The following is a 14543-nucleotide window of genomic DNA, read 5'->3' on the forward strand; positions in this document are numbered from 1 at the left end:
GATCTCTGTGCTTCTAAAGCTACGCACAGATACTGAGTAGAGGGAGGAAAAGCTGGAAAAACCTGGAACTGAACAATGTTAACACTTCTCCAGAGTGCTGTGCTGGCTCCAATGAAGTAAAGGATAAAATCCCCTTGACCATACTGAACTGCAACTGCATTTATAACAGGGGGATCGATATTTTCCTGCCTGTTAGATATGCTACACGAAAAGAATGATTTCACAGAATGCCAGTGGTTCCCAGTCACCTCTTCTAGAGCTGAAATGTCCAAATGAGATTTTCCTATTTAAGATTCTGACTTATTTCTCTTAAATTTGAGATTAAGAATTTAGTTGTCCCAGCTGAAGCATATTTGACATAGGTCTTTACAATGTATTTTTTAAAAGCACAATTCCACATGAAGCCTCCTCTTTGTTTTTTTCATTACTACAAGCATAACATTTCACAACATTTTCCCCAGGTAAATTGCCTAACAATTACAGGATAACTTTCAGTTTTGATTTTAACCAGCTGAATTAAACAGTTTACACTGATTTAGGAGTGTACTTTTCTGCTCATCAGCTTACATTAAGGACTGGATTTCCAAAACTTGCATCTGTCACTCCTGTACAATTTTTAATGGGAATCAGGAAGGGAAAAACTACCAACAGCTTGGGAAAAAAAACCAAACCCCAGCATAAATGGAAAGAAATGACAGTATGCAATATGCAAGAACTCAGTACCTGTATGAGTGAGGCAGCAGCTGGAATTTGACGGTTGAAATGCTTCTGTCTTTGTTTCTGTTGTACCTTTAGGGCAAAGCCTGAACCAAGAATTCCCTATGGAAAAAAAGAAAGCAAGCACACCTTTTTTTCCCCCACCCCCTAGAGTGGAGGGAAAGAACCACACATAAAATTGCCAAATTATGTTGTATTAATAAACTTCTATTCAGCATCCTAAACCTCAACTAATTATTTAGAGGAAATGACTTAATATAGTGAAATTTTTAGTCCCAGTTATTATTACTTTCTGCAGCAATCTGTGAATGCTGTCATGCCCTGATGCAAAGCCTGCTGGACACAGATCTGAAAAAGGAAACAGAAATTATATTTCATACCCTCTAAAAGTCTCACAAATGCTTGTGTAGGGGAACAATAGAATAGGGGGAAAAAAAATCAACCTGGTGGGCTAAACTTCATTTTTATGACAAATAAAGCTTTGGCAGGGCATGAGGTAAGTCAATAGACCTTTTAACTGTGGTATGGTAATTTCTATTTCCATATGTTAATCCATGGTGGGAGTAAGGAAAGAGAATGAAGAAGAGAAAAAGGCATATTTTAAAATGGTCAACTGAGCTGAACACAAAGCCAGCTAATTCACTCTCAGGACAAGGGACATGGACTAATGGCACTGGATGGTGTGAAACCTGAACTAGACTCCCAATGTATTATAGCTGTGAAATCCAAATTTAAGTAAAGAGTAAGCCATTTATGTGGTCATTTGCACAGCTACAGACATATTTAACACAAGTTTTAGTAAAAGGCAAAAATGAAATATTTTATAAATCAGCTTACATGATTACACTTACTCAAGGAAAGCATAAATTTTTTTCTACATATAGTAGAAGGCATCAGAGCAGCCAGGGATCTTGGCTCAACTTCTAAGAACTGTATTAATCATCAAATATTTTGAAAGGAACATGAAATGCCCTTCCTATTATGTTCATTTAGTAAAGATCAAAGAGGCGATGCTGCTCAAACACCACATATTTGGGAAATGAGGGATCACTGCCTGATCCAGAACCCACACCAGTTGTGTTTAGCCACTACAATTACTTTTGGCTGTGATCTCAGCCAGATCCTCTTACTTAAAACGCCAACAAGACAGCCTGCAATAGCGCTTCAAACCCTGAATTCCCGCTTGGGCCAACTCACAGGAACAATTTCATTCAGTAAAGAAAATCCCACTAATAAAGGGGTGATTGTTGTTGTTCTACTTCAACAAAGATTAGGGAAATCTGACAGGTAAACATAAAGCATGGCTGTGAAGGCACAGCTGCTACACAATCATTTATGAAACAGTTTTGCTGGCATTCAAGTCTGATTAAAAAAAAACAGCAAAACAACACCTCACTCTTCAGTCAAAAAAGTAGTTTTTGGCATTTTCTATATGGATCATTTCACTTACCTGATTTCTCTTCTAAAATAAAAGTGGGAGAGATTAGAATGAGAAAGGGGAAACGTATGCTTTAAAGGAAAACTGATGCCAAAGAGCTTAAAAAAACAACATCTAACTATCCTCCTCTGCAAAAGGTTATGTACCTTTAAAGTAGGCAACTGATTTTAAAAGGACACTGGATTTTTAGTAGCTACTATTTCATGCTGTGAAGAATTTTTTTGATGATATTGACATAAAAGTATTCTTATCTCTTCTGTACTATCCCCACCACTTCTCTGTTACAACTACACAAGCATCTGCTAACACAACTGCTTGTGTCACTGATCTGAATAAATAAATAAATAAATAAATAAATAAATGTTTCAGGTAGCACACACATTTGAACAGCACAATTCAGGTGCACTGCTAAATTTGTGAAAAACATACCCTCAACTACCCTTGGCACTGAATATTTGGGTTTTCAAACCACAGTCCAAGTTTCGCTGATTTTGAATTTACCCTTGGTACTTAAGTGCCTTGTCCCTTATTTGAAAGCACTCAGGAAACCTGTTTTCAGTGCAAACAAAGTGCCACAACAGCTTTAAATAAGTCAGGTCTAGGTCATGTTTGAAAACGGGACTTTGTCCATGGACAGATACTAATTTTGCGAAGAACTGCATCAGTATTCCTGGCTGCTGATTGGTCTTTCTGCCAGTGACACCTTTTTGGAAGCTCTTCTAGAAGAAGGATGTGCCTGGGAATTCTCCAGTTCACCTTGGACCTAATCAGTTGAGTAAACTATGAGTGAATGCCTTTAAAAAACCAAAACATTGCTAAATCACTGAGTCCAGAAGTAACTAACAATAATTTTCTTCACGCTTCTGAGATAGGCAGAAAAAAGTACTTGGAATTAAACATCTTTCTCAAATACAAATCCTTCTCAAATCTAGTGTTGCATACTAAAACCAACGCACATTTACTTAGCTACTTCTAGAAACTCTTTTGTTTCTACAAGCTTCATAAATCCCAGCTACAATATAGAAGTTTAATACAAAGCTTACATAACACCACATTACAGGAAAGGTTAAAGAATCAATAACAAAAGTTCTCCCTCATGACTAGTGAATCAACATCAAATTGTTACAGAAGTACAAGATAACCTACCGCAGGCAGTGCAAAAAATGAGATTGCAAACACTGAAAAACAAGATGCAATTGTCTTTCCTATCCAGGTCTGTGGCACTTTATCTCCATAGCCAATAGTTGTAACAGTCACCTGCAAAGAGAAATACAGAGGGCATTACAGCAAGTATTAACATGGCACTTTGGGGTTGTTGCTCTCTCTCTCCCTTTTTTATTTATTTCAAAGAAGCATTAGCTGCATTCCAAACTCTCCCACTGTCAGCCCGTGTGACACTAAGGAAGGTAATTCTTCCCTCCAGGTTTGCTTCCCCACCTAATACTGGATGGAAAAACATACAGGAAGTCGAATTACAACAAAATATGTGTTTAAAATCTTGCAAGTAAAACCATTCATTTAAGTCTTCATGGCTCAGGCAACTGTGCAGCATATGAAGTTACTGGGACAGGGGTTGCCTGCCCACGCCACACACTTTCCTTAGGGAAAGGCTGCCAACAGTTCTGAACTGGTGATTTTGTCTATGGGCAGGAGGTGTTTGCTGAGAATGTTACAGGGCTGTTGCATGGAAAGAGCACACACATACTGTAACCAGGCACTGTGACTGGCATGAAGTGTTCTAGAGATAACTTTGGTATAAATAGCAAGAGGAGCTGAAAATTTTCCACGTAGCAAAGACCCTGAAAGCAGCCTAATGAATCACCAATTCATATAAAACACTGAGAGCAGGAACAGATAATTTAAAGCACACATGCAGGAAACATCTGTTGAGTTTGCCTCTCAGAACCCTGAAGTAAAGATTACTACCACAGTGATGTAGCATAGCAAGGCTTAATAAGTCATTATTTGCATGAGCTCGAGGAAAGAACGCATTTGTTTGAAACAGAAGGATACATCTGGCATCTGAGAGCAATTTAAATTCACCTATGTCACCAGCTATTTCTGAATTTGTAAATTAGAGAGATTTTTATCTGTGACTTTGAGGAAGGCTAACCAAATCAGAGCATGGGAAACCACATGGAGCTCTCAAGCAGCTGAAGCACAGCTCAGTTGTTGGCTGTTCAGACTTTCTTCTGACATTATGGGCTTCAGCTGCCTGGGACACAGCTGCTGGTCCCACAGTCACACACACACAGGCCATCCCCACCATGTCCTAAACTGTCCACCCTCTAAGCAAAGTCATTACATGGCAGTCAGACACACAACCAACAGGGCAGCTTGAAGTGGTGATGCTTATTGCAAGCTTCTTTCCGGTTGCTGATACTCAAAACATCCAAGTAGTTTTTAATTTTTAATACAAGTTTTTAAAATGTGGCCTTTTTCCAAAACTGTTTCAAACCCTACAGAAGCATTCGAAGGGTTTGTTAACTACCCAAGTGCCTTGGCCTGTATTCCTGAAATTGTTATTAAAATTCCACCTTAATTCAGGACCTGATGAGGGATGGAAGGGTGATGTCATCTCCTTACCTACATAGGAGTGTGGTTTAAAAAAAAAAATCCTAAAGCCTAATTACAATTTCACTTTCAAAAATATGGAATGAAAAAGGAAATATCGTTATGAGAAAAGTTATGGCCTCCAGTACCTTTTTACAGCAAAGATTATGAGAGAAAATACAAGTTTATGCTTCTGTTTTTGAAAAAATGTATAAATCCTTGTAAGTGAAAAATGTTATCAAGTATTTTGTGTTACAGGCTTAAAATCATGTTGAAATACACACAGTAACTGGAAATGTGAAAAGAAATAGGTGCTTCTGAGCTGACCAAAGTATAACCGAACAAGAATTCATATACATCAAAGTATTTGTCTCCCCTTTCCCACCACATCCCTGACCGTTCTTTATGAATTGGTTTACACAAATCATCAGTAACACAGAAAAAGTATTTCCTGTGATGTTTTTTTAGTTTTTTTTTTAAATAAAACATTTTGGAAATTGAGTTGCAAATCAAAGTGTGCATTTAAGTTAACTTTATCCTCTGCCCACATAACTCTAAACCATCTACAAATGCCTTGTATTCTGAAATTACATTTTCTTTTTCCCCCAAAATATATGTTGAAACCTTACATGCCAAGTTTCTGCCCTAAATAATTCTTTACAGACAGATTATAACTCCCTAAAGAGCATAATACTAATTTTACAGTTGTAAAATAGGATATTATAATGGAAATACTGACTCAACTTCTACTATAGCATAGTAACATGTTGGCATAATGAAATTAAATTGATACAAGAGCTCACACATTAAATTTCATTGAAAAGCAGCCTGTAAAACAATTGCTTTAATTAGGAACAAAATCATATTCATCCATTGACTATTTTAGAACTTTGATCTGATGAATGTTACCACAGACTTTGGTATTAAGACTAATGTCGTTCCTATTAAATATGCATCAAAAGTCTGAAGGGGAGGAATATGAAGCCAAAACCCACACAGAAAGAAGAAATAGTAGTGTTCATCAGCACTGAGTAGGAAAAGGATTTTATTTTAGGTTATATTGGGCTAAAGTGTGCACAGGAATCTAATCAGGTAAGTAAGGATGTTCTGTCCATGAAATCCTTGCTGTGTACCTTGGAAAATTTGGATAATTCAACAGCTGCAAAATACAAGGATCCCTAGATGTAACAATACCTACATCTGTACTTTGCAAGTAACAGTTTTAAAAGGTTATTTCACATCTTCCCCACAAGACTTCACTGAACAAGAACAAAATATAGTTGGAACTACTCACAGAATTAAAGCTCAGAGATGAGAAGGCAGCTGCAAAACTAAGAGATGCCTTGCAAAAAGCATTTAAAAATATCTTCATCTTTCAACCCCTGCTCCAACAACTCCTAAGATAATCAACTCACCCACAAAAACCAAAACACATAATCCCCAAAAGCAGAATTTAAAAAAAAGGATATAACAGGTCTATATAGTTGGTATACATGACTTGTAAACCACATAGAAACTAAAAACGATGTGTCACCTTCTGTCAAACATTAAAGTCAGTTCTTAACAGCTTTTTTAATTGAGAAGAGGGAGGAAAAAGGGCTCTGAATAACACAAGATCTGCAAGATCACTTTTCATGAAGCTGTTTTTTAAGATTTATGTGCAACTCTTTTATAGATTGTCAGACTACTTTTAATTTAACAAGTTTTATGCATGTGCAGTTTTGAATGGTATTTCCTGTAATTTTTCAGCAAAGTTTTCCCTCAGCTTTGATTTTCAATTTACATTTTGCACATACTGATGGGCTTTGCTAAATAGGACATGGTTTTATGTATGCTTAGGAGTCAGCAAACTTGTAAATGTCTTGTTGCAATTTGGTCCTTAGTGAAAAAGCCTGTCTTCTAAGCTGCAATAATTAAAGTAACAGGAAATCCTTAAGTAAAGCTGTTATTTGTAGAAAACTGCTTGATTCAATTCAAAGCAAAAGGCACAGAGAAATATCCGTGCATGGCTATATTCAGTAATTGCTTTTGGAAATAACGTTCATGATCAAAGTGACTGCTAGCAAAGTTTTCCTAAAGCATGTTTGTTTCAATGTTAAGGTTGGAAATCATGTATTCAGTGCATATCAAAAGAAGAGCTCCTCTCAGTTCCTCTGAGATGAGACTGAAATGAATGCTGAAGGGAGAGAGGGACGGGGAGACAAAACCACCACCAACAAAAGCCCACAAACAAACACTAAAACCCACAGAATCCCCAGACAGTGAGCAGGTAATGCTTTCTGAAGGTGGTCATCTCCAACAGATTCAATGAGAACATTTATCATATTTTTTTTAAATCATCTTTTAAAAAATATATATTTTTTATGAATTCTTGGTTTTATTGGTCCTGAATCTACATTAGGTCTTTAAAACTGTCAGTCTGGACATGAAGGACAACATAACCAGACTAATTTTGAATACTGGCACTGGGGAACTGAAAGATTCATCACAATACATTTATTTTACTTGCTAACACTAAACCTGTTTTTGAAAGATGTACAGATATCCTGCCACTGGCAGAATTGATACAACTTGCCACTGGCAGAATTGATACAACTTGCACTGCATTCAAAACCAGCAATAATACAGACAACTTCTTTATTATGCCATAAGGTAACCTTAGGTTTCTTCAAGAAGCCCATAACTAATGGCAAATAGCTACAGTCCAGAGTTCTCAAGGAAATTCAAATAAAGCCCAGGAGGCCAATTTACATATGAAAACGGAAAAGCAATATAGACTTATAAATAACAACAATGACAATGAAGAACATTTAATTACAAGTTATGCTCCCTAGGGGTGAGCATACAGTCAGCAAAGCACAGCAATATGAAAGTACTGAACTCCAGATGCAGTTTAGCTGTGGCAACACAGAGCTTATATATGGTTTACTTCAGCTATATTACATATTCTGTTACTGCTGCTCAAAGAACTTGTTTAGCAGGGTACACATACACTGAGATAACAAAAAAGTGTAGTGCTGGAGAGTGAGCAAAGGGGTGTGAAAACACTGCCAAGGACTTTTTGAAGCATTCTCTGCTAGGTCAGGTAAGTACTCTTTCAGAGAAGTGAGATCACTTATCGATGATGGTGCCTGAGACAGGAGCTGTGAATTACCCTCTTCTGCAGGTTCAGCTCAAAACAGGTTTTCATTGACCAGAATTTGTGGTGTCTACGCGATTCAGAAAATTCTGGCTAAACATAACTGAAACTTTTGAGACCTATCACTTGAGAAGGTTTTTGTGTGAGTTTGAGATCTTTATTAGGAAGAATCCTTGTGACCTCACAGCTATTCATAGAATCATAGAACGGTCTGGGTTGGAAGGAACCTTAAAGACCACCTAGTTCCAACCCCCGGAAATGGGCAGGAACTCCTTCCACTAGACCAGGCTGCTCAGAGCCCCATCCAACCTGGCCTTGAACACTGCCAGGGATGGGGCATCCACAGCTTCTGTGGGCTAATGTCTTCTCTGTCCTAACTTTACAGGGCTTTTTCCTAGTAGAAAGCATGAAGAATATTATACTATCAAGACATCAGAAATGGATGGACCTGAATCCATCTCAGTTTTGTTCTGTTAAATCTTTTTAGCAGCTAGTGGAAGTGTATTAGAAGCAGAACAAGGACACCTAATTCTGCTTTTAATAATAAAGAAATTACATTATGTGTTCGTTGAATGCAGTCTCACACTTCATATGACATGCTGTAACACAATAGAAGCTATAACGGAGAAAAAATATCATCATAATTAAATGTATTGATTAAATAAGTTTATTGTAATTAGGAAGACAAAATAACTGACACGCCTATTAACTGAACAATAATTCCCTGAAAGGAGAATATTTCAATATCCTGACAGATCGTGTTGCTTCTATGGGAGGTTTTACTGTATTTTCAGTAAGCCAATCTGGTCTGTCACATACTCAATTTTTAATGGCAACACCAATGACAGCATGTGTTTTTAAATGCAGCTACATCTGCCACTGTTAATTACTGAGTCATCTGACCACTGTAGTGGAAAATAAAAATGCCATAATGACATGAAAGCATTGAAAAAGCTACTTGACAGAAAGCCACTTGCTTGTGCTACACAGTAAGTCTTCTGGTCCTAAGAAAGCCTGTATTTAATCATGGCAGACAGCAAGAAGAAAGAATTCTGCAGCAGATCATAGCAGCAAAACAATACAACAAAACAAAACCTGTTGTATTCAAAAAGGGCTACATATGCATTTCAGCACCAGCAGACCTGCAATAGATTTGCTCATCAATAGATCTTTCCTTCCTGAAACAGCAAGTGGTAGTTTGTGAAGAGAAGACTATATAAGCACACACACGTAGATGTTTATTAAAAATATTTCTTAATAAATGTTCTTAAATACGTGTATGTATTTTATTAGTAAAATGGAGGTGTTAGTCCTATCATTCTTAAACAGAAGACTTACTAGTTATCTTGTTTTTAACAAAAAAAAGAGAGAAAAACAATGCCTTTAGATTTAAAGCAGCAAAGAAAAATCTCTAGAAGATCAGCAGATTTTGAAAGTGCAAGTATGTTATCAGTGATGCCCATGCATTTCAAAGATCTGCAGCACTTACTGATGACAGTTTGTTTGATTAAGCTAATAGAATTAAAGCAGATAAAAAGTACAAATGTTTGAATGCTAATGATAAGGAAAAATATCTTCCAAAAAGTACCTTTATTTGAACTGCCATAGGAAAAGGAAACAGGAATGATTACAGATGGGAAATGCCAGAACAAAACAGCCAACCGAGTATTTGTCCATCATGTGAGAATGAAAGAGGGAATAGTCAGTAGCAGAAGCATCAAAATTAAAATGTTTACAAAAATACAATCCCAGAAGAGATGCTACACTAGTAAGTACATATAACAGAGAGACAACTGTCACTAGCAATACTAAGAAGGGAGAACTTTACTAGAACTAAAGATAACATCTACACCACAGTTGTGGTAGCACCTTAGGAAAAGCTGAGAAATCTCTAAACAAGATGGTGTGTTGACACAGCACAGACAAATGCTGTGTGAAGACAAAATGTGGCTCCCAAAGCAATATAACCACCTTAGAAGAGTCTTGTGCCCAGATTTCCTAAATATCTGAGATCCTTCTTGCTCCAGAATTAGCCCATTCTGAACAAACTGGGAATTACTGTCACAGCCCAAATTGCAAAACATAGTTAACTGTTTCAAGGAAAAAAAAACCCTGATTTAGCAAGCCTCTTACCACCTTAGACAGTTGAACACTACCATGGAAAAAGGTAGCAAGAAGTAATCACTGTACCAGTAAGGAAGACAGGATAAATAAATGGAACACGCGTTTCTACATTTTTTATATGTAATTTGCTCTCTTTAGATCACGTAAGACTGTAAACACCAAATAATACTACTGATATTTTATAGTATTTTTGTACTGTCGCAGAATTACAAAACCAGAAAGTGTATTGAAGCAGTAAGAAGCCACTTCAAAATGCTGTTCTTAGTCCATGCTTGCTTGAATTTTATTCCACCTTGGACAGTGTTAACATATGAAATTGCTATACTTACTACTCCCCACCACAGGGCATCTGCATAGCTGCCAAATTCTGTTTCTCCAGAATCATTTACAGCATCTTTTTCAGCCAGGTACACAAAATAAGAGGAAAAAATCAGGCCCAAAAATCCAATGTACAGTGTAGTTATCAGTTCCTGCAAAGAGAGTCAAAATAATAGCATTATGGTCTCATTGAGACACCTAAATTGACTAACACCGATGGGTTATTAAGGATAACTGGAAGACGAGAATGCAACTTCAGCAAATAATAAACATTGACACTGAGTGCTGGCTGTGCAAATTAACAAAAATCCATTGAGCTCCCTGGTGACAAAATTTATAGTGCTGATGGCTTGGTCCAGCACTCACACTGCCAACATAGAGTCAAAACAACCTCTTCACTTGCACGCAGGACTCATTAACCTTCTGGCCCCCAAAAAGTAGTTGGGTAACTTTTTCAAACAGTGCCAAATCCAAAACAACCCTGGAATTTAGGTACATATTTTAGGAAATATTCAGACTAGTTTTCAGAAGTCTCATTTTCTGTTGTTAAGTCCAACCACAAGTCAAAATTTGCCAAAGTGGCAGCGGATATAAGGCAGAACAACAGCACTTCGTTAAAGTGAATGACTACCTGCCTCCACACTAAATGTGACATCAGCAGCATGGCTGCATGTATGCTGTTATGAATATAAAGGCTTTGGCATCAGCTGTGCCATTCCAACTGCTCAAACTCACCTGTCTGTGAATGAACACCACTGATCCCAGCAGCCTCCAGGTACCGCCCTGACGGTCCACATGCAGCATCCGTAAAATCTGCAGGAAACGGATGCCCCTGGAACACCATTTTCAAATTAATGAGAGACTAAAGGCACCAGAGAAGAAACAGAGGTGGAGAAGGGAAGTCTAGTCCAAAGGACCACATTAAGAGACACGTAGTATTTTATGTTAGACTTAGCAGCCTGTGTCTTTTCACTCCGTTCGCCCATCTTTCTTCTTGTTTGTTATGAAGACAGCCTGGGGATATTGTCCAAGGGAAGGACTGACATTTGTACACATGGCTAGTAAGGATAACCAAAGGATTCATGAATTTTGGACACAAACTGTAAATGCTCCAGAAATTGTTCATCAACTCATATTTGACCTGCTCACCAGGATGGGAAACAAAATACAGAACCAGCTAACTAAGATCTGATTTCCTTATTTTTGAGGAATGTCATAGGCAATTTGAACCAGACAGTCCAATAATATTTTAAAATATTCTTTTTAAGGGAGTCACTACAATCCTGGAGCATGGCTGCAGCCAGTGTGAAGAGCAAAGCACACTGCCACATATTCATCCAAGAAAACCAAGTGGTGTGACCTTCCTGGGCATAAGGTGGATTCAGTCCATCAGGAATTCACAACCACAGACATTTTATGAAAAGGCAGCTTGAAGATATCAGATATGAAGCATCAAAGTGTTGCTATAAAACCAAGCTAAGAAACTAAACCAGGAGTTGGGTAGAACCCACCCAGTTAGGGAAAGGCAGAAGGAGAATGAGCTTCTCTGTCCCCACTAGCCAAAAAACCATTACAATAAAATTTTATTTCCCCTACACTTCATGGGATCACCCACACATGACTGGTGATCTGCTCAATTACATGACACTGGACAGTGACTCATTTTCTCCTGCAAGAATTGAAATAGGAGGTAAATTAAAATAAAAAAAAGAAGAAACCCCACCTTGCTCAGACAGCACTACTTCCTTTTATTGCATATAATTACCTGATAGCCGAGGTTGCAAAGACTTGACCTTTAGAGCCCACACAAAGAACTATCATGGAAGCAACAACTACAATTAAATCTGGAAAATAAAAGCCAATTGAAGAAAATTAGTTAGCAGCATTTTGCAATTGGAGTGGTTCTACTGGGGTGGGTCCAAGCTGGCCACAGTCTAAACAAATGAGTTACCATCAAGCAGCCTGGAATCCTTATTAGCTATAACCCAGGAGGAATTTCAGCAGTTTCCATCTGTTCTCTCTTATCCAATTCTTATTTTCCCTTCTGTGCTTAGACAGGATTTTAACTGGCAGATTTTGAGGTTTATTTCATATATAAGAAAATTAACTTACTATCACTTTATCTGTCCAGGTCTAAAAGGGAGAGAAAAATGGAATTAGTGTATGAGTCTAATTTAGTTTAAGTCAGTCAGAACTGTACTCTGAATCTACGTGCCTCAGGCCTAGTAAATTTTGGAAAGGAACTCTGTATTTTGGAGAATTAAATAGTTCTTGATCCATATCTGAGAAAGCGGAACTTTGTTTTGCTTTTCAGACTGAATTAATTTGGATGAGGTTTCAGGACACTTAGTGTTCTAGGAGTTGAGAGAAATGGATCATGGGGATCATGGCCAGAGTGCAAAGATGCAGTCAAAGTCTTTTTGTAGCTGCAGTCACACCTGAAATACAGTTGCTATTTTTATACATATATATAAAAAATATATATATATGGATGGATGCACAGAAGAGCTAAACCAAACTACTTTATAATTGTAAAAATACTCAGGTACAAAATTTTGTAATGTACATTCAGCAGAACTGTAGATAGTTTATGAAAACCTGTGTTCTGTACTCAACAATAATGTTTCTGAGGAGTGAGAAAATCTATGTCACAGAACAAGGGTTACTATTCTTCCATAACAATACTCTCTTCCAAAATCAGGTTTATTTAGTCCATTTATATTTCAAGTACTTAAGTACAGGGCAAGGGTCTTTACACAGTTCTCTCAATACTGGCTAACAAAATACAGATTGATTTTGGATTATGTTTCTTTTGGTGAAACTGTTAAATGAATGACAAGAATTTTTAAAAAACAGTGATTAATGACATATATGGAATATTTGGATGTAATTTCCAAGAACTCTGAAGTCATTTTAGGAAGCCAGGTGAATCCCAAGGAAATTCAGGTGTCCAGCTTCAAATGCATCACTGAAAACCATATTTAATTAGACTGAAACACAAAGCAACTACAGTGCATCTATTGCACTCTGCACACACCATGCAGTACACAGCTCAATTAGAGTGCAAAATAAACTCATAATAAACTATTCAAATGGCTGCTGAGGGGAGAAAAAAAAGCTGTTCAGTGTCTTTAAAAATATATAATTGTAGCACTTGTACAGTGTCTGGGATACTCAGGTCACAGGAGACATGACAGAGTCAAGACTTATTCCTGGAAAAGCTTATGAACACTTGTGGAAAAAAAACCCCCACTCTGCTCTTCTGGAAAAACAAACCAAGCTACATTTGTTCTCAAATGACAGTGCCATGAATTCCTGAAAGGAAATTCAGATCTACATTCACGTTAATGACAAGAGCTCTCTCTCTAACTTGGTTTCAAGTGCTGCAGAAATCCAACTTTTAAAAACTTTTAGGGCAAGTTTTACTCATTGTTTACATCAACTTTGCAAGCTTTCATACTCACCAATGATTGAAATAGGCTTCCTAGCAAAACGAAGCCTTCCCCATATTCCAACGTATTTACTGCGGCACCCTGCTGACCATAGCCGAACCACATACTCTGTTCCAAAGAATACCACTAATACAATTTCCTAAAAGAAACACACAGGAAACGAGGTTAATTCTCTACTCTGTGTATGTCTTTCATCTCTTTTCAGAATGTATTAGAATGTGATAAATAAAATGTAAAATTAGGACAGTGACAAATATATCATCTATACCAAAAATGGGCTGACTTAAAATAGAAAAACCTGTAAGAGTAGGGAAAGAAAATATTAGGAGCAAATTGAAGTACTCTGATTACATGCAGTTTGGCTTGTCCACATGTACTAAAACTGAAAACCATTCTGTGCAATTGATTTGGTCTAATTCAAACAAAAGGTTTCCTGACCGAGCCAAACAAAACAAGCAGAGTCAGTATTTAGAAGATGAGCATTTTGCTAGTTTATTTCATTTTGGGAAGAGGTGTGCTTCACACACCATTTACCAGATCAGCTCAACTTCCCCCTTATTTATACTTTTTCATTCTTCCTTTAAGCTCATGTGGATTGAAAAAAGATTTCTAGTATCCATCACCAATATGTCAGCCTCCAGGTGCACTGAAGATAAAGTCAGTTCTCCAGCACACCTTTCCCATCCTCTTGTCAGCGTTTAGGGACTTCAGCAGAAACAGAGATCTAGTTCTGCAACACTGCTGGTACCAAGCTACTTATGAACTACTCACCTATACTGAGCTCTGACTTTGGAAATGCCTC

At 37.4% G+C, this 14543-nt stretch overlaps 1 protein-coding gene across 4 annotated transcripts in view; it reads right to left on the reverse strand.

Moving 5' to 3' along the window:
- KCNQ1 (potassium voltage-gated channel subfamily Q member 1) overlaps nt 1–14543 on the reverse strand; it is a 337731-nt gene that overhangs the window by 243940 nt on the left and 79248 nt on the right. For all 4 annotated transcript variants that reach the window (XM_069016938.1, XM_069016940.1, XM_069016939.1 and 1 more), the window contains exons 3-8: nt 13754–13880; nt 12055–12133; nt 11025–11121; nt 10301–10441; nt 3302–3412; nt 724–819 (exon numbers count right to left, since the gene is read on the reverse strand). In XM_069016938.1, coding sequence (XP_068873039.1) covers nt 724–819; nt 3302–3412; nt 10301–10441; nt 11025–11121; nt 12055–12133; nt 13754–13880 — 651 coding nt within the window. The remainder of the gene's footprint in view (nt 1–723; nt 820–3301; nt 3413–10300; nt 10442–11024; nt 11122–12054; nt 12134–13753; nt 13881–14543) is intronic.

The sequence above is a fragment of the Aphelocoma coerulescens genome, chromosome 5, assembly GCF_041296385.1.
Source record: "Aphelocoma coerulescens isolate FSJ_1873_10779 chromosome 5, UR_Acoe_1.0, whole genome shotgun sequence".
In the NCBI taxonomy this organism is placed as follows: Eukaryota; Metazoa; Chordata; class Aves; order Passeriformes; family Corvidae; genus Aphelocoma; species Aphelocoma coerulescens.